The 20,329-nt window shown below is 42.1% G+C and overlaps 2 protein-coding genes across 6 annotated transcripts in view; one reads left to right on the top strand and one right to left on the bottom strand.

Annotated features, from left to right (window-relative positions):
* Nucleotides 1-8,265, top strand: part of LOC108254930 (probable transmembrane reductase CYB561D1) — an 8,745-nt gene extending 480 nt beyond the window's left edge. Inside the window, exons 1-3 of one of the 3 annotated variants that reach the window (XM_017450417.3) lie at nt 1-162; nt 4,109-4,146; nt 5,852-8,265. The exon at nt 1-162 is cut by the window's left edge and continues 479 nt beyond it. In XM_017450417.3, coding sequence (XP_017305906.1) covers nt 6-162; nt 4,109-4,146; nt 5,852-6,355 — 699 coding nt within the window. In that variant the 5' untranslated portion in view covers nt 1-5 and the 3' untranslated portion in view covers nt 6,356-8,265. Of the gene's footprint in view, nt 163-2,473; nt 2,880-4,108; nt 4,147-5,851 lie in introns of those variants that run through there. The other 2 variants (XM_053673969.1, XM_053673968.1) reach the window with 2 other exon arrangements.
* Nucleotides 8,266-9,656: 1,391 nt separating this feature from the next.
* On the bottom strand, nt 9,657-19,607 carry zbtb40 (zinc finger and BTB domain containing 40). 3 transcript variants are annotated; one of them, XM_017450415.3, is made up of 18 exons: nt 19,007-19,607; nt 18,043-18,512; nt 17,405-17,526; nt 17,089-17,275; nt 16,625-16,770; nt 16,045-16,186; nt 15,822-15,958; nt 15,189-15,372; nt 14,900-15,015; nt 14,156-14,327; nt 13,455-13,799; nt 12,953-13,159; nt 12,047-12,211; nt 11,702-11,916; nt 11,384-11,543; nt 11,210-11,254; nt 10,720-10,952; nt 9,657-10,484 (listed from the first exon to the last, which is right to left on the bottom strand). In XM_017450415.3, exons 2-18 carry the CDS (start codon nt 18,503-18,505, stop codon nt 10,287-10,289), a joined length of 3,237 nt encoding a protein of 1,078 aa, XP_017305904.1. In that variant the 5' UTR covers nt 18,506-18,512; nt 19,007-19,607; the 3' UTR covers nt 9,657-10,286. The 3 variants fall into 3 exon arrangements, with proteins under 3 accessions (XP_017305904.1, XP_017305902.1, XP_017305905.1); XM_017450413.3 differs by having other exon boundaries at nt 19,202-19,607; XM_017450416.3 differs by having other exon boundaries at nt 17,405-17,523; nt 19,202-19,607.
* Nucleotides 19,608-20,329: the final 722 nt, after the last annotated feature.

Genomic DNA, 20,329 nt, shown 5'->3' with positions numbered 1-20,329 from the left:
CGGACATGCGACAGGGAGTGGAGTACAGTCCGGTCGGTGAGGGGCTCGGGATGCGGGAATACTGGCTGTACGCGTGCATGCGCAAAATCTCTCTCATGGCCGCGCACTGTGTCGCTCTGCTCTTCACCGTGCTCATCGGCGTCCTGTCCCGACCCGGAACAAGTGAGTTTATTCACTCTCAATTTATAACATCATGCAAATTAGAGCTTTACTTCAGTTCGTGAAGTTTCTGTTCATGTATGGAACCTAAAGTCATTCAGTGAAATCATTTCAATACTACTAGCCTACTACTATTAATACTACTACTACTACTAATACTACTACTACTAATAATAATAATAATAATACTACGACTAATACTAGCCTACTACTACTAATACTACGACTAATACTAGCCTACTACTACTACTACTAATAATAATAATAATAATAATAATAATACGACTAATACTAGCATACTAATAATAATAATACTAATACTAGTCTACTACTAATAAAAATACTACTACTACTACTAATAATAATACTACTACTACGACTAGCCTACTACTAATAATAATACTAATAATACTACTACTAGTCTACTACTACTACTAATAATAATAATAATAATACTAATAATACTACTACTAGCCTACTACTACTACTACTACTAATAATAATAATACTAATACTAATAATACTACTACTAGTCTACTACTGCTACTACTACTACTAATAATAATACTAATACTAATAATACTACTACTAGCCTACTACTACTACTACTACTAATAATAATACTACTACTACTACTACTAATAATAATAATAATAATAATAATAATAATACGACTAATACTAATACTAGCATACTAATAATAATAATACTAATACTAATACTAGTCTACTACTAATAAAAATACTAATACTACGACTAGCCTACTACTAATAATAATACTAATACTACTACTAGCCTACTACTAATAATAATACTAATAATACTACTACTAGTCTACTACTAATAATAATAATAATAATAATACTAATAATACTACTACTAGCCTACTACTACTACTACTACTACTACTAATAATAATAATAATAATAATACTAATACTAATAATACTACTACTAGTCTACTACTGCTACTACTACTAATAATAATAATACTAATACTAATAATACTACTACTAGCCTACTAATAATAATAATAATAATACTAATACTACTACTACTACTACTACTAATAATAATAATAATAATAATAATAATAATGCATACTTGCCTGGGGTCTAAAATCTTTTATATTTTACATAGACTACCGCTCAAAAATTTAGACACACTCATTCTTTATTAATACCCCCTCCACACACCCCCCCCCCACACACACACCCACACACACATTTTAGAATATTAAAAAAGTCATCAAAACTCTGGAGTAACACAAATGGAACTATGGGAATTATGTTGTGATCAAAAATCCTAAATAAGTCAAAATAATGTAGTATTTTCGCGTCTTCAACATAGACACTGTTTTTGTCTCGGATTTCCAGAAATGTATTCTTGGCGTTTTCTCACCCGATTTCTTGAGGAATTTCCCTGAGATGCTTTTTAAACAGTATTAAAGGAGTTCCCACCGACGCTGGACTCTTATCGGCTGCTTTTCGGAATATTTTGCTCCGAGTCGTCCGTTTAAATAAATATTTTCTTTGTAAATAACATGTTCGTTTTCTAATGAAAGAAACGAATATGTCAGGACAATTTATATTTTTGTCGACGACACCGATTTCAAACGTTTCTTCCTACACCTTCAGATCAAAAGGTTTTTAACATCATGAGAAACATTTCAGTCGAGTGTCCACAAACTTTTGACCGGTAGTGTATATAAAAGTCTGAATAAATTTGATAAAGCACATTACAGTATCACAAATAATGAAATGTACACAGTGCTGTGCACAAGCTTTAGGCACCCTGTTGTTGTTGTTGTTGTTTGTTTTAAGTATACATTTTGTTTTGGATTTTATTTTACGATTCTGCGTTATTGAGTCACTACAAAACATATTTCCGAGCATTACTTTTCCAACCAAAAAAATTTTTTAATTTAAAGAAAAATGTTTGTATAAAGAAAGCAACATATTACATAACAGGTCACATTTCAGACAGAAAAAAAATATTTTCTTTGCATGCGCCAAAGACGTCTGCACAGTACTGTATTTAGTAATAATAACAATTATATTAATTATTAATAACTAGTAGTAGTAGAATTTGTTTTGAATCTAAAATCTAAATGTTTTAAGATTAAAAAGTATTTAATAAAGCATAATACTCATCTAAACTCATCAAAGTATTACTAATCATAAAAAAAAGTACATTTCATACAGTAAAGACCTGAGAACTATGGACAGGCCACGTTAAAAAGAAGTATGTTTTTAATCTGATAAATTGACAAAACCAGCATTCGGATAATAATTTGACCAAATTCAGACTAGTTAAGCCATCATACTGGGAACATTTTTGCATTTCCCAGTTTGGGTTATTCTTTACGGCTCGGCGCTGCCCCGTTTCCCAGCCCTTTAAAATAAATAAATAAATAAACCCCTGATGGGAAATGAATGGACTCGGAGTGCATGGTTCAGCTCAGGGGTGTCTGCACTCACAAACAATTCAGCTCAGGGATGTCCAATCTTTTCTTCAGAAGCCCGGTGTGGCTGCTGGTTTTCATTCCAATCAATCATGAGCCACGCCTGAATCCACCTGTATAATTAGTGGATCTCCACTTTCAATACATTTCAATATCAGGTGTGGCTTCTGCTCGGGTGGAATGAAACCCACACTGGCCCTTTCTGGATAAGATTGGACAGCCGCGGTTCAGGTAGTCCCTGAGAATAAACAGAAAAGGTGAGTCATCAGCTATTAACTCATCCGTTCACTCAGTCGGCTTAATGAGATGTGTTTGAGTGTTGTTGTTTGTTTGTTTTTAAATCGCCCATCGACATTCATGCTGTTTGTACAATCAATCAGGATCAATTCAGATGCTTCTGCAGGGCCGTTTTCTATTTGGTCGTTTTGGGGTTTACGCTGCACAAGTTTGAAGGAAAAAAAAAACACACACACAAACACACACTTGTTGACAGGAGTGTGAGAAATGGTGGGAACGTCCTCACAGAAGACTTCCATTCATTGCTCAGATTTGTGTTGATTTATGACAAACTCCCAGTTAAATCCAGTTCAGTTCAGCTTGTAACACTACAAAATGTGGAAAAGTTAAAAGAGGGGTAAATACTTCTGCAAGGCACTGTACATGTTTTTTTTTTTTTTTTCCTGCTGAAGCTTGCCTGAAGACTACTTCATGCCTTGTCAGAACTGCTTCCGAGAACCACAACAATTTAACCCCTTAAAACCTGGAACGTTCAGGACAGTAGGAGATTTGTTTGTTTTTTTTTGCTTTTTGCAGGAGATGGGAAAAAAAGAAAAGGACCAATGTTCGAGTGTAAAACAGGCCTGACACAATTTAAGTTGATGAGATATGAGCCAAGATGTGCACAGCATGGTGGCTGCAAGAAGTGTCTGACATTTCCAAGACAGCAGACGTGATTTTTACGCTCGGATTTGGACCAATCGCTAAAAGATCACCTGCACCTGGAACTTCTATACAATCCTCAGGTTGAAAATATCACGAGAGCCCAGATATAATGAAAGATTTCGCAACTTGCTGGTCCTCTTTCAGCCCTCGCATCACGTCCCCCCCGGAAACAAATCGGAAACGTCTAGACTGTGCTCGTCCCTGAGCAATGATCCCGAGTGTCGGAAACCTGGGATCTGAAAGGATCTCTCGTGAACAGGTGTGACGTCACAGACACGACTTCGAGATTGCATGTCGCCCCGCGTTGCACGATGTCCTGCACAATAATTAGGCTAGGATTTCGGGTCACGTTTTTGTGAGCGTCGGAGGGCCGGATCAGCCGCACGGTCGGCTCCGTTATCATCTACTGAGGCGTTAGGGATCAAGAGCGTAAGACACACAAGCGGACTTTATATAGCCTGTTGAAAATGAAATTGAAAAATGCAAATCATGAACGACTTCCGTGTTCACGCTAACCTCCAGGTGCTCATTTGTTTATTTGCAGGTCTCTTCTCTTGGCATCCGCTCTGCATGTCACTCGGGGTAAGTTCCCGAAACACGGCTTTAATCCAAACTAAACATTACACCCCAGTTAGTCCTGAAGGGTGTCATTTTGTCAAAATGTCATTTTTTGTTTTGTCCTTTTCTCTCTTTTGCACTGCTCTATGTTTTTTTTGTTTTGTTCGAGGATGATGAATGTCTGACTGGCGCACGGCCTCGAGGCCAATCGATGAATAATGCATCACGTTCCTGAATTATGAATAGTACACGGTGGAACAGCTAGCTCATTAGGCTCGCACCTCTCCCCACCGAGTCTATAGTTACGACTGACCCAGGACGCCAGAACACTTTTCCATCACAGTGACGTGCTGACCAGCGTGGCGTGACCTGCCTGCTCCTCGTCCGTACACAGCCTCCTATTGTACTGTGTGGAGGAACGGGTGCCAATAATAAAACCTCAGCGACGGTGTGACTTACAGTTTCCCTTCCTGAAGTGATCAACAACGGTGTTAAATTTGTGCTTTTTTTTTAATTAGACTTCAGTTATATTCCACCGAGTGTGTTTACATCATATATAAGACTTCCTGGATTTTAGCCTAATAATCAGTTTCTTTAGCTCGCATAATTCATAGCTTCATTCTGTCTGTAAGCAGACTTAGTGTACTGGACCGAGGTCTGGTTTTGATCGTCGTGTCTTACTACCAAGTTCTAATCCAAGGTGTGTTAAATTAGCATACAGTTGTCCACTGGACAGTTCTGGAGTGTGTTAAGACAAAGCACATTCCTCAAATGAAAATCCTGACGTATCTCGTATCATCCATCCACCCATCCATCTTCTACCGCTTACTCCTTTTCAGGGTCACGGGGAACCTGGAGCCTATCCCAGGGAGCATCGGCGGGGTACACCCTGGACAGGGTGCCAACCCATCACAGGACACAATCACACACACACACCCATTCATACACTACGGACACTTTGGACTCGCCAATCATGTGTTTGGACTGGGGGAGGAAACCGGAGTACCCGGAGGAAACAGCACAGGGAGAACACGCAAACTGTGCACACACAGGGCCACGGTGGGACTCGAACCCCCGACCCTGGAGGTGTGAGACGAATTTGCTAACCACTAAGCCACCGATCTCGTATCATACGCTTTGTTTTTCATCAGACAAGGGGGATTGACGGACAGCGCAGACCTACGTCCGTTCACGTTACCATACACAAAGTGACCGAGTAGAGATGTCGGCGACAAAGCAACGGCGTATGAAGTGAGATTTTTCTCTAGTTTACACAAATTAGGCACGACACAATAAAGCAGCAAATCCAAACGATCGATTCGAATGATTCCTCGGGAACAACCCGATGGTGCTTCTTTAGTTTACTCGCAACTTTAGTTCCTATTTACCCTTTGTGTACAGAGATGTTACGAAGACGAATAATCTCGGAAGAGAATAGCAAAGATCGTTGGTACCTCTGGTGAGAGCATGCAGCTAGTGTAGTTAGCTAAGCCTGCTTTGCTGATCTAAAAATAAACAAAGACAAACAAACAAAACAAAAAAAATTCTGGGCAGTGCACATCTGCAAGCGACGTGTTGCCTACTAGTGTGAACATAGTGTTATCTTTGTGGCGTCTGAGGCCACACCTCCTTCACCGTGACTGACGGGCCCAGACGGAGCAGTAAGAAAAGATGAGCGTGTGGTATTAACCCCTGTTAAACTCGACTGCTCTTTTCTTTCCCTTCTCAGTTCTGTCTGTGCATGACGGAGGGGATCCTGCTTTTCTCGGGCGAGGGTTCTCCGTGCTGCTTCATGTCCCGTAAAGGGAAGATCCGCACACACTGGGTCCTGCAGGTGCTGCTGCTGCTTTTCGCAGCCATGGGCCTCGGCTTCATGGTGGCCAGCAAGAGGAAGTCGGAGCACCCCCACCTGGAGACATGGCACAGCCTGCTGGGCGTCGGGACGCTGGTGGCAACGGTGCTGCAGGCGACCTGCGGCGTTTGCCTGCTGTTCCCCAAGCTCACCCGCAACGTTTCCATGCCACGGCTGCGGCTCTACCACGCCACCTGCGGCCTCGTGGCCTACTTGCTGGCCACCGTCACCGTCACCGCCGCCTTATTCAGCGACTGGTTCCAGGCCACCGTCAATGGGCCGATTTGGTACGCCTTCCTGCTCTTGCCTCCCTTCCCCGCTCTGGTGGTGATGAACCAAATCACAAACACCTTCCTGCCTAAGAAGAAGCTAACAACGTGAACCGTCACGACAAGCAGCCTTTTGCAGCCTTTAAGAGTTCCGAAATTATCCGCAGTTCTGATGCGACGTTGAGTTTTTCCAGTACGGCGGAACTCGTAGCGCTCCATGCTACGCCTAATTGCTGTGTAATTTTAAACGGACTGAGACGTTCCTTAATAATTTCGCACCACTTCTGAAAACTAAGGTTATATTCCTAATAATTCTGTCTCATTTCCAGTATCACTAAGCCTTTACGTTGTCTGTATTAAACACTTAACAACCAGGTGCAAGCTAACTGAACTACACGTGTTAATATACATATAACATATGTTTATTTGAAGACGCCTTATGTAAAACCGGCTGTGACGTACAGTATCTCCTGTGAAAACTTACTTGCACATTTTTTTAAAGGTGTTACTATATATGTATATATCTACGTTTTGTGGGTTTGCTTTGGTTTAATTTAATTTGAGAAGTATGTTTGTGGACAGGAAAGTGTGTACACATCTGTACTTTAACAGCTGTGTTATGCTTCCACTTATCAGATATGATCATTTCCTAACCTTCTATTACTGTGTAGTACGGGAAAGTATTCTAGCTACAAGCTACACTAAGCGGGAGTTCAGTCTGTCGAGTTTTCTTAACTTTCATGGCGTCCCTCATGTGGTGGACAGGATTGTGTTATCCTCAACGTGTGTTGCTGCTGCATTGAAATTTACCTGGTGTATTTTCGGACTATTTCTTTGGGAATTTACCAGCCCTCCTGAGGTAAACGTTGACCTTACTGACATTTTTAATTGTTTCCAGTCACTTTGCCTTTTCATTGTCCATGTAAAAGCATGTGGATTATTATTATTATTATTATTTAATGGTTTTGGTAATAATAGCTGCCCTTTAAAATGGTGCCTGGCCCCAGCTAGCAATATCTTGAAGCGTCTACAATGAAAATGTATGTTTGTTTCTTTGTTTCTTTGTTTTTTAAGTAAAAGGGGAAGAACTACTAATTGTTTGTTACTTGTTGACGTGAACAGCCTGACTCCACTAATCACAATACATAAACAGAGGCCTTGCGGTCATGGTAACGTTTTGTAGCTCGTGTACGAATCTACTTTAGAGAATTCCAGTAGACGAAAATAATCTACACCTGTCCACCAATCAGAAGCAAGTATTTTATGGGGTCATGGTATAGTTATAAACATGGTATACTGTATAACTGTATTGTCAGCACATTCATTACCTGTGCTTAGATTTACGCCGGATCGTGCGTACACACAAACCCTGAAATAAATTTTTCATCAATCACGTCGGCACCATTGCTGACTTCGGCGCTCACGGCGAGTGACACAGATGAAATGTAAAGTAAAATCATATGAAAGGCACATTTAAACGCTGGTGAGGCTGATCTTGCTTCGCCTGAGGGCGAGGATGTGGAACCTTGCTGGCGAAGCTTTTAAAGGGAATTTGCTGACCATATATGGCAATCTGGGGCGTTTCTATATGTAAATTATGCAAATATGACACGGAAATTACAAAATGTTATGTGAATATGTAAATTCCTATTTTCTAGTGCGTCCTGGCGCTTCTTATGCACAGAATGACTACTTGTCCTTTTATAAACGAGACCCCAGATTACCCACTAAGGGTTTGTGCGTACTCACGACCAGAAGTGATTCACAATATATTTATTTATACATCCTAAATCACATTATATATGTGTAGAAACGTGTATGCGTACGGTTTATGCGTAAAGTTACGCGTACATGTGGTTGATAACTGAGACCCCTGATAACAGTCCTTTGGCTTGTTGAGCTTCGTGTTACACATTGAATCACGGGACAAATTTAAATTGTAATTTATGGAGTATTTGTGGACTGAGGTTTAACTGTGGTTTTAAACTTAACTGCTTGAATAAAGGTCAATTTTGTACTTGCCGGACTGTGTATTTATCCTTAAGTGTATTTATCCTTTTTCTAAAACTATCTTACCACATTGTTACACTTATTAAGGCACATATTTCTGATACGTGGACTGGATTTAATACACTATCCTCCTGTGGTGGTGTTATTTCTTTCCAAAGAACGTTTGGAGCACGCACTTGTAATCCTAAAGTCAGTTCCCTTATGTAATCAGCTCAAGTGGAGTTTGTTCGATGACCCGTCGCAGGACGAGTCAACACCAGCTTTTGATCTGAAGGTGTATGATTAAAAGTTTGAAATCGGTGTCGTCGACAGAAATATAAATCGTGCCGACACGTTCATTTCTTTCATTAGAAAGCTAACATTTCATTTACAAAAAATTCTTTTTTTAAAACGGACGACCCGGAGCGTAATATTCTATAAAAGCAGCTGCTAAGTGTCCAGCGTCGGTGTGAACTCCTTTAATACGATTTAAAAAAGCATCTCAGGGAAATTCCTCAAGAAATCGGTTGAGAAGGAATACATTTCCTGAAATTCTCGCCAAAAATGGCGTCTACTTTGAAGCTAAAATGCTAAATTATTTTGGATGTTTTTTTTTTTATCACAACATAGAATGAGGGTGCCTAAACTTTTGACTTTAGTGTAAATTATATACACTTTTAGGCTTAGGGATTAAAGGGTTAAATGGTCAAAATGGACGTGATGCTTCGTATAAACGTACAGCAGCAATAAAATACGGTTTCAAAATGTAACGTGAATTTATTGTTTAAAAAATCTGGTTTTATGTAGCTAAATAGTCCATCAATAGGCTACATTGCAGCTGATGTAATGTTATTACAGTATTCTTGTTTAAGTCTTTAGTTTTATACTGGAGCTACAACACTAAAGTGAACTGCATGTCAATATCAGACTTGACATCGTTTGGTTCGGTGCAATAAAATGCCAGTACACTAAACTTGAGCTATTTGGCTAAGATAAGAAATAAGACTTGTGAAACTTGACTTTCGGCCAAATAGTTCCTTTAATGGCGTGCACTGATTGTATAAGGACATCCTTACGAGGATGACTTAAAGAAGCAATAGTCAGTAGTTTCCTTTTATTTCCTAGCATTTTAAATAATCTAGATAATATGTAGAACATGATATCATGTGGCTGAGGAAACCTGAGTGGGGGGAAAGCGAGCTTCCGGACGTACTGCTTGTCCGTGTTTACATGGGCCTCTTTTTACCGACACGCCTCTCGATCGTTCCAAAGTCGTAGCCCTTCACCTTCTAAACGAGAGAGCACCAATCTTGACTAATATCGACTAACGCACCTTTAATATCGCCCCTATTGTTCAGTTTAGGTTCTGTATTTGTATATTTTTGCTTTGCAGAACAAGAACCATTACATTATTAGGTGAAAAATACATGAAGGTGTCATTTAATAAGGATATTATCTCGTTGATAAAATATGTACACCTCGTGGCTGAAGACAAGGCCTTTTCTGCTGCTTCATGTATTTAATTTTAGTGTGAAAGAGAAATAAAGATGAAATATTGTTTTTTTTTTTTTTTATCAATCCATACCACAGCCGCTTTATAAATCAATAACACTGTGCATATACTGTTTAACACCCTTCAGAGACGGTAAGATGATCAAATTTAAAAATTCATGACTGGTTGCTGTGTTTGCAGTCGCACAAACATTCGCCGTCTCCTCGGTAAGGAATCGAAACATTATATAATTATTTAAAATGAAGAAAAAAAAATACATCCGTTGATTTAACCTCATCAGAGGCAGCCTGAACTGTGCTGTCGTCTTTCCATCTGACACATGGTGCGAACACACACACACACACACACACACACGCGTGCGCACACACTCTGTACCTCTTATTTCCTGAAGAGCTAAAGATGTGAATTTGCACCATGAGCTGTGTGAAAACAAAACTGTCCGTAATATATGGTGTGTGTCTGTGTGTGTGTGGGTGTGTGTGTGTGTGTGCATGCGTGTGTTTTGCCGACATGTTTGTTCTCCTGTGTGAACACGACTCTACTAGTTCTCCTCACAGATCAGCGTGACATGGCCTGTCAGCAAGTCCTCCATGTTAACGGCAACGATCCCCGAGTCAGCCACTGCCTCCCCGCCGTCACCCACGGCAACAAACACCTGTTGGGAGCCGGCCAGTTGTGATTGGTCGAGCCCGACGATCTGTGCCGCCCCTTCAGATGGGGCGTCTTCTGACTGGATCACCTGATTGTGAAAGGGAATTGTACTTTTTATATAAAATTCTATACAATAAAATGTTCATTATACGCAGTGTTTGGTGTGACATTTCCGAATTAAAAGGTAAACTGTATAATCGTCTTTCCTTAAGTGAGTGCAAAGATGTGTGGAATAACGTTTAACCCCAAAAAAACCATACTGCACGATTTACGATTGTACAACCCTGAGCACGAACACGGCCTGTACTGGTGGGAGTAGTTACCATTTGGGAGGTGGAGCCATGAGCCTGTAGCTCCTCCTCCTCCTGGACGAGCTGCACGTGGCTGGTGAGGAAGTGCTGCTGGAACTCGGCTTCGGAGAGGAAGGACAGCGAGCAGACGGCACAGGCGAACACGGATCCCTGCTGGCTCACGTGTTCGCTCGACACGTGCTGCTGCAACTCCTGCTCGCTGCTAAGAGCACGAGGACAGTACACACACCTCCACACGAATGTGTCTGAGAGGAATGAACACACACACACACACACACACACACACACACAGGAGAAGCTTGAATATTCAATCGGATAAAATGCTAGAATGGGTAACAACATCCACCAAGAATATCTTGGCATCCAAGCATTAGGCCATAAAAGCCAGCTTTTGCTATATTTTCTTGCCCATGAAGCCTTCAGTGAAGACCTATATTTCTATTCTGCCAAAAAAATCTGTTACAATTTCTATTCTGCCAAAAAAATCTGTTACAATATTTACCTGCCTGTGCCTCCTTTTCACCCTCTTCAGTCCCAGCACGGGTTTCTTTAAAAAGAATAATAATAATAAAATCGAAACACTATTTAATCGTTATGCATGAAACAACTGTGAATGAACCGAATTACAGGCAGGCAGTGAAGCAGACAGCCCCGAGGCACCGGGGTCCTTCCTGACCTGGGTGTTTGGTTATGTTGTGTTTAAACAAGCTGCTCCTGTTGCAGAAAGCCTTGTCGCAGATCTTACAGTGCAGAAGGTGAGAAACCGTGCGACTGCCCTCCGCCGTCACCGCGTCCGGGTGCGTGGTGCGATTGTGGTACCACAACCCTGAGAGAGTCTGATACACACAGAGCGAAGATGTGCACGAACGTTACTGAATTCTCTACATTACAGCCTGACCAGAAGATCCAAGTGGTGCAAAGAGACTGATCCAAACGTCACGCTTTGATTGAGATTAACGCTCGATCGCCACGTGTAGTTTGGTGATTTGCTGACCTGGTAGGATTTGTGGCAGGTCTGGCAGCTGTAGGGTTTGCTGCCGTCGTGGACGCTCATGTGTTTCTCCAGCTGAGCCGCGGTGTTCAGGATCTTACTGCACTCTGGACACTGGTGCAGATCTTTAGGGTGAACCTCCTGAATGTGCTCTCGAAGCTTCTCCAGACAACTGAAGCTCACACGACACTTCTGACAGTCGTGCGGGTCTGAGATGTCTGTCGGGGAGACACGGGTCAGGATTAGTGGAGTGTTTAGTCTAAAATCATTGCTGTATAGTAGGAAATTATAGATACAGAATGTAATAACTGTGTGTGTGTGTGTGTGTGTGTGTGTGTTCGCGCTCACTGTGGAAGGTCTGCAAGTGCACCGAGAGCCCGTTGGCCTGTTTGAAGCCTTTCCCACACTCCCTACACACGTACGGTTTGTCTCCTGTGTGTGTACGCACGTGCCGCGTCAGCTCGATAGACTGCGCAAACGTAGCCGAGCAGTACTGACATGAGTACATCTTACCTGGGACAGGTAGAGACATGTAAAGACAGGTAGAGACATATAGACACAAGCCAGATATATACAAGAAGAGGAGACATAGGAAGAGACAGGTACGGACAGGTAGAGGAGACATAGGAAGAGACAGATAAGGACAGGTAAGGACACGTAAGGACAGGTAGAGACAGGTAGAGGAGACATAGGAAGAGACAGATAAGGACAGGTAAGGACACGTAAGGACAGGTAGAGACAGGTAGAGGAGACATAGGAAGAGACAGGTAGAGGAGACATAGGAAGAGACAGGTGGAGACAGGTAAGGACACGTAAGGACAGGTAGAGACAGGTAGAGGAGATATAGGAAGAGACAGGTAAGGACAGGTAGAGGAGACACAGGAAGAGACAGGTAGAGACAGGTAAGGACAGGTAGAGACAGGTAGAGGAGACATAGGAAGAGACAGGTAGAGACAGGTAAAGACACATAAGGACAGGTAGAGACAGGTAGAGGAGATATAGGAAGAGACAGGTAGAGGAGACATAGGAAGAGACAGGTGGAGACAGGTAAGGACACGTAAGGACAGGTAGAGACAGGTAGAGGAGATATAGGAAGAGACAGGTAAGGACAGGTAGAGACAGGTAGAGGAGACATAGGAAGAGACAGGTAGAGGAGACATAGGAAGAGACAGGTAGACATGGGAAGAGACAGGACAGTTTTGCTATTTATGCCGTGCAGGAGGTTGAGTATTCGGTGTGCACGTGTTGTCGTACCCTCCGAGTGTTTCTTCTTGGTGTGGTAGGACAGCGCGGCGGCCACGGTGAAGCTCATGTCACAGTGTTTGCAACGGTACGGTTTCTCCCCCGTGTGCAGCCGCATGTGGTTCTTCAGGGACGAGTTAGCGGAGAACTTGGTGCCGCATTCCTCACACGCGTAGGGCCTTTCCTCCAAATGCTCCGTGCGCCTGTGGTACAACAAACCTGCAACACAACAGCAAACTTCAAATATCCGAGGGCACACCCGCTGATCCGGGATCAGGGTTTGTTTTTCTCACTTATCTACTTCAACTATAGGAATGAGCGGCAACTGATTCGAGATCAGTGCTGTTAGAACTTCCACCAGGCTGTTTTGATGCTTTAATGGGGAGTTGAAAAAACAAGCATATTAAATGTTTAATGACAGAAAGTTCCTTTAACTTTCACATTCAGACCAAAACCATGAGTGTGTGTGTGTGTGTGTGTGTGTGTATATATATATATATATGTTCACACTCACCAGAAGGGTGTTTAAAGGTCTTTCCACAGAGCTCACATGTCACCGGCTCTACTTTCTTCCTCTTAACCGGCGGGCCGTTGTGAGCCTCGGCTCGGTGCTGCTGCAGGGCCGTGACTGACGGGAACAAGGCGGAGCACTCGGTGCAGCGCTGCATTCTCTCCGGACAGAACGCACACTGCTTCTTGTGCTTCAGCAGACGACACTTAAAGTCGAAGGCCTTGTTGCACCACTGGCAACTGTAGGACACCACGACGCCCTTCCTCCTCCTGAATATGCGACCTTCATCCTTCTCCTCTTCCTCTCCCTCTTTCTCGGAGCCTGCAGTCTCCTCGTCTCGTTCCGCTTCTATTTAAAGGTACAATCTGTGATTTTAGCTGGTACTTATGAAAATTTCCCTTCCAAAGCCACGCCCCAAAAAACTCACAAATTAAGGCTAGAAATCTGAAATGATAGTGGGGGAGGCGGAGCTTTCGGAAGTGTTCTGATTGGTTGGATGGTGTTGGTTCACATCATCATCATCATCATCACATCCCAATTACAGGTTCCTGAGTGCCACAGAGAGTGACTTTTCTTTTCTGATCAAATATTTTATTGATATTCTAATCATATATTTATTTATTTACAGCAACTTTGATAACCATACATTTAAGTGTGAAATAAGTGTTATAAATAATAAAAAATAATATATTATAAAGCCTTACCAACATGGCTGAGCTCCTGGATGAGGACAGAAAGCTGGGGGAAGCTCACCCGGCTCGTGGACAGGAGGCGACAAAGCGGCCGGACGTGCTGCGACTCTCTGCTCAGTACCCGGTCCAAAACCTGCTGCACGGACTCCGTCCCTCCGTCAGCACCACGGCAGCTCTGCAGGAACTGGCACAATTACGCAAGACGTTTATCCCGAGATATCAAAAATAGAGAGGCTGGTGAGGGAACAACTGCTTATCGCTGCTGCTATGCATGTATGTATGCTGTTCTTTAACAATAAATTTGAAAAAATTGTTAGTGATGACAAACTGCTATGGTATACAAGGAATAAAACACTTCAGGATGTGCTGCTGTAGGAAAATAATCAGCTTCACGGTAGTAGCAGTAACTCCACCAATCAATTATTGATTATTTTCCTATTACAGCACTCTTTATAGTTTCTTTATTTATTTTCCCCTTTATATTTTATCACACAGTGAAAATGGAGTCTCCCTACACCTAGCGTGCGACTGCTACAGGAAAGAAACTATTCCGATGTTCTGCTGCTTTTTTTGTTTGTTTTTTTAAATCAGTGACCTGAAATGCCTTCCTTTCGGGAACAGACTCTTTTGCATGGTGTGAGGTGACAGGCACAATTTCTCCTGCTCGCCTTCATGTTCTGGAGACGTCTCTCAACACGTCTACGGAGAATCCGAGACTAATCTGTTTGATTAGCAGCGCGTTTCACACGCGCTCACCTCAGTGATGTCTTTATCGCCGTCCAAATCGCCCGCAGCTCTTTCCAGGTCAGGGATTTCATTGATTGTTTCCAGAATGAGCTTTTTGTGCTTGGACAAGGCATCCACTAGGGCAACTAGAAAGAAAGAGAGAGAGAGAGAGAGAGAGAGAGAGAGAGAGAGAGAACGTAAAAGTGATATGATAGCTCAGTGTGGATTTAGATGGAATCTAATAGGCATGTAGAGCATGTTTAATTTTAGGAATAAATCAAATTCAGAAATACAAAAGAAAAAAAACAAGTCATTATACCAGTGTGTATGAGGTCCTGAGCTTCTGGATTTGTCCTGATTTCCTGCATGACGAGTCGGAGCTCCGGGTCGTGAGTCGCGGCCCAGAACAGGAGCCTCCATACCGTCAGAGGCTGAACCAAACCTCCATCCAGAGCAGCTCTGAGCAGCTTCTCCACATTACCGTCAGCCTCTTTCTGCAGGACCTAGACACACACACACACACACACACACACACACACACACACACACACACGAGTTAGTAATAAACAATGTCTCAATCTGCGGGAAGTGGCTGCACAGGGATTACATAATATTACAGTAGTTTAACATAAATTATAAAGTAATCTAACAGTTGAACAAGTATCTAAGGTAAGCAGTGTTAAGTAAAAGATTGGGTGATGTCATAATCATCAAGCTTGTGATTGGCTGATCAATTTGAACAGAATCTGGGCGTTCATGAGTCTAGCTTTCTGTTTGATTCGTGTTAGGTTAATGCACAAAAGATAAGATATACGCTACATTACGTTGCTTTGTAAATCACAGCGCCTGTGAAACAAAAAAAGAAACCTCACACACACACACACACACACACTTTCCTGTACAGAAAACTCTTTTGGGAAGCGTACGATGTGTACCTACGTGTACCTCGTACCTCTCTCTGATCGGACGAGACGCTAGGCAATTCGTCCAAACTCCGCCTGATGATCTGAGCCTCCAGGTTCAGCGCACACAGCCTGTTCTGGAAAGTTCTCAAAAGCGGCAGGCCAATGCGGTCGTCCATCCTCTTATCTGACAAGTCACGTACAGTATGAGTGTTAAAGTGGATCGAATAATAACGACTCGGTGTGTGTGTGAGAGACATTTTGACAGGATACCTGCACTGTCCGTGCTGCTGTCCTCCACCTCCTTCAGCAGCAGCAGTACGGATGTTTCCTCTATTCCTCTCTCAGCGAGCGTGCTTAGCAGCTTCCTCAGCACCTGCCCGTGATTCTGCTCTCCACTGCACTCCAGCAGAACCTGCAACGTGGAATTCGTCAATAAAATATTTGTGTAATCTTTCCAAAGAATTAGTAATGCACAGTATCCAATAAACCTTTAAGGAAGAAGAGTGAAGGTTTGGATTGAACCCAGTCGATTCAAGTGAGCAGTCAAACAAGGTAAAAATCCATAAACACTCAATTATGAATTAAGATTTCCACAGCTGTAACAACATTTCTGTAACAACTGTGGATCCCCTGGATATGTTTCACAAACCTCACTTTGAGAATCATGGACATAAGAGTGTCACAGTACACAACGAGGTAGATGCGAGCACTTAAACTGTCCGGCTTTGTGTCTGAAATGGCATCCTAACCAAGTGCATTATGGGTACACCGCATCCCTTATGCTTCTGACTGTTCGGACACAGACCTGCTGCAGTGGATTGTAGGATTTCAGTAGGAAATTGCTGCACACCTGCTTTACGGCTTCGCTCGTGCATCTCTCCGCTGTTCGAGCGAGCAGTTCAGAAACGTTCTCCACACCCGCGAGGAACTCAGTCAGGTCTGAAGAGAGGTCGTGCTGATATCCGGGAGATCTGGCAACCTCGGCTGCGGAGCCGCCTGAAAGGAGTGAAAGGATGCGAGTATGAATTCTCCTCAGACAATGTAATAGGAAAAAAGTGTTCTGGTGTGTTTGGAGAAAAGTTTGAGATTAGCTGTTACAAAAACAGGACAAGTCTATATGTTTGAGTTAACATATAAGAATTAATAAATAAAAATAAATACCTGTGATTTACAGGTATACTACTATCAGAGCTGCTCTTACAGAAAACTAAATATCAGCACCTTCTGACCAACCAGCATGAAGAATTCAACAGCACTGTGGTATAAACGGTATATAAAATGACTTCGCTTATTCATGTGAGTTGATCGGTTTACCTTTGAGGTCCGGTCCCGTCTCCTCCCTCTCCTCCACAGACTCCGGATCAGGCTTTAGGCTCTTAATCTGGTCCAGTAGCGAAACGACGGCTCGGGCTGAGACCTCACGCCCATCCTTCACCAGGTCCAAGAGGCGCTGGAAAACCACGTCCACACCTGGATCTCCTTCGAAACACTCCAGCAACATCTGGGCAGGGAATACCAAAGATCAAAGGACTTAAATCACCTAATTAGCTATTTTAGTCATAATTTAAGCTGGTAATTAGGCTGCGCTTATTTCAGGATTGCGAAATATAATTATGTCCACAATTCTCACGCGTTGGTGCTGGCGTGATAGTGCGTCCCAGGTCCGAAGGACGTTGATCCACGGCTGGATGTCCTGCAGGGTCCTTACGAGATCGTCATGTTTGTGAGAAAGCAGCTCCACCGCACCATCTTCTGATCAAGCCATGTTACACACCAGATCACTTACTGACATACAGATGAGTTATGTAAACATTTATAGATTATAGATCATTACATCTACGCTAGATAGAATGACAGACAAACAGCTTTTTAACGAAGCATCCTAACTGAAATTTATAATAATTAATAAAGTGTCCGAACTAGGGTTATTCGATTATGGATCAACTGTGCCTAATGAACGGCTCGAATATTAATTCGTTCATCTTTAGTAAGTATTTTTATCCGGCGTCTGTCCCAGGAACACTTCTCGTGAGGTGGGAACAGGATGTGAGTCCGTTGCACTTTAGCGTAACCGTTACACCTACCAGCATGTTTTAGACGGTGGGAGGAAACCGGAGAACCCGGAGGAAACCCACATAGGGAGAGCATGCAAAACAGGAACCTGAGCTCAGAGCCAAACCTGGAACCCTGGAGCTGTGACAGCAACACTTCCCACCACACCACCGTGCTGCTATCATATACACAGTTAAAGTATAATAAAAAAATCACCCTTTTGTGACGCAAACTCTCGTCCAGAAGCATCAAGTCGTCTTGGTTCTTCCAGTTCGTGCGAAGGAATGTCCGTGTGATCTTTTAAACCCTGAGCGTCTTCGGACTGTTTCACGAGCTCGTCCAGGACGTTCTTGCAGCCGACTGCCACGTCGAACATCTGCAGGCTGTCTGCAGCAGCGACGACACGCGTGAAGTCGTGTTTGCCAGGCACCAGTCTGCCCAAGTAGGCCATGTCCAGCAGAGAGGAGAACTCCTGCGGCGTGACCACTGCCGTGTCGATGGAGATGCTGTCCGAAGTCTCGAGGAGAAACTTAAAGAGCAGGCTGGAGGCGGCCAGGACCACTTTATGTGCCGGATGGGTCGCGTCCCCCACCAGGATAGTGCAGTCACAGAACTGGGACTCTTTTCGCAAAGTCTGCAGCTGTTGCATGAGCTGCCGGCTGTAGTTCGGGAGCTCCATGATGCACCTGCGCAGGTGAGAAAGTGAGGACAGATACATCATTTATTTATTTATTTTTTTAAAATGGATTTGGGGTTGGATAAAGGACAGCATGGTCAGATGAGTGGGATTTTTTTTCTTTTCTGTAGACCACATACAGTCACAGAATCATGAAACGTGACCTGGACTAACTTTATGTTCGGTTCTTTACTCCAAATGACCTGTTTATCACGTCATTTTTAGGCACCTCATATATCATAAAAGTCTGACCTTTAGAACAAATAAAAAAATATCTGGCACATATTAAATGCTCTATTGCCTCATTTGCATATTTCATTCTTGCACTCATGTAAGCTGGATAGGTTTCATTCCCAAACTAGTTAATGAGCAGATAAAAGCTCGGAAAATATCATCTAGCATTCAGGACATGGGATAATATAGTTCCATACACTGAATAATGTTATGTAAACTTTATTTGAAGAGAAAATGAGAGCGCAGACTCTGAAATATTACTTCACTGACCGGTTGCCATAATACTGTTAGTAACTCCTTCACCATAACTAGCTGCTAACTATGCTAGCTAGTTTATCAAGCCAGCAAGGAGTGCTGCTAAAAACAACACTTTTTCATCCTCGTTTGTCTCTTTCTTTCTTTCTTTCTTTCTTTTTGACACACACAGCTCGGAACACATAACGACCACACCGACTTCCTTTTTACCTTCAGTGTTATTCAAATCATCCAGGTCTTTATTTAAACTCCACCGAAGGACAACATTTTCTGCCGGTTTTGAAAATGGCGACTCGTTGACCGCGACAATGCGCATGCGCGAGGTCTAAGGGAACGCCAGCTACAAAAAGCATTGAAAGGGATCAATGTTAAACGCTACTAAACGTCCACGTGTCACAAATAGGAGCATGTGCAAAGTTTATTTAATGGCTTTATGTTGATATATAACATATAAATGTTTACATTTTTGTGTATCTCTATCCTGTGCATGTTATTTTCCCTGATTTGGATATAAATAGGTTAGTTAAACCTTTGTAAATTAGTTACTATAACCCCGTAGCCATTTTCTCATTACCTAGCTAATCCTGATTAAATCTCCCCCCAACAGTGTTTGTATTGCCTGTTTTTTTTTAAAAAAAAGGGGGGGCTAAGCATTTAATCTTGTACTCTAATAATCTTAATAATCCTAGCCTTAACAAAGATTTCACCCTTCTGCGTCTCTGATGAAAGGCAGTGATGGTGGTACCAGGATTACAAAAATATAATACTAATAATAATAATAATACTAATAATAATAATAATACTACTACTACTACTACTAATAATAATAATAATAACAACTAAACAAATAAAACTTAAAAACAAATTGGAACTTACACAATGGTGACAGGTTATCTACAACATATATACATATATACACCATAAACATCAATCTTTATTCATATATCTGAATTTATTGTTTTGGTCATATGTCTACGAAGAAATCTACAATATTTACAAGAGTGCAAAAGCTTACTGTGAACTCTGGAGTTACAACAGAGAGAATATTACTGAGAGAATTGTAAATCTGAAGGAGATACAGGGGCAAAAGAAGGACAAAAAAAAAGTATTAAAGAGTAATTCCTATACATTCAGAAAGGGAAACGTTGTTGAACTTTTGAACGGATATCATTCTCACATTTAAATTACTAGTATATCTGAGCATGTGGAAAAAAAAGGAACTTTATTGCCCGTATGAAAGATTTACAGAAAAAAAAAAAAAATTACACACAGACGTCTGCGTAGTAATATTTCAAGTAATAGCATGTCTTATCTTCTGTGTAGGGTTCTGTCACCCCC

Source organism: Ictalurus punctatus, chromosome 21 (genome assembly GCF_001660625.3).
Source record: "Ictalurus punctatus breed USDA103 chromosome 21, Coco_2.0, whole genome shotgun sequence".
Lineage (NCBI taxonomy): Eukaryota > Metazoa > Chordata > Actinopteri > Siluriformes > Ictaluridae > Ictalurus > Ictalurus punctatus.
The sequence above is the reverse complement of the archived record's forward strand: the minus strand, read 5'-3'. Positions and strand labels throughout refer to the sequence as shown.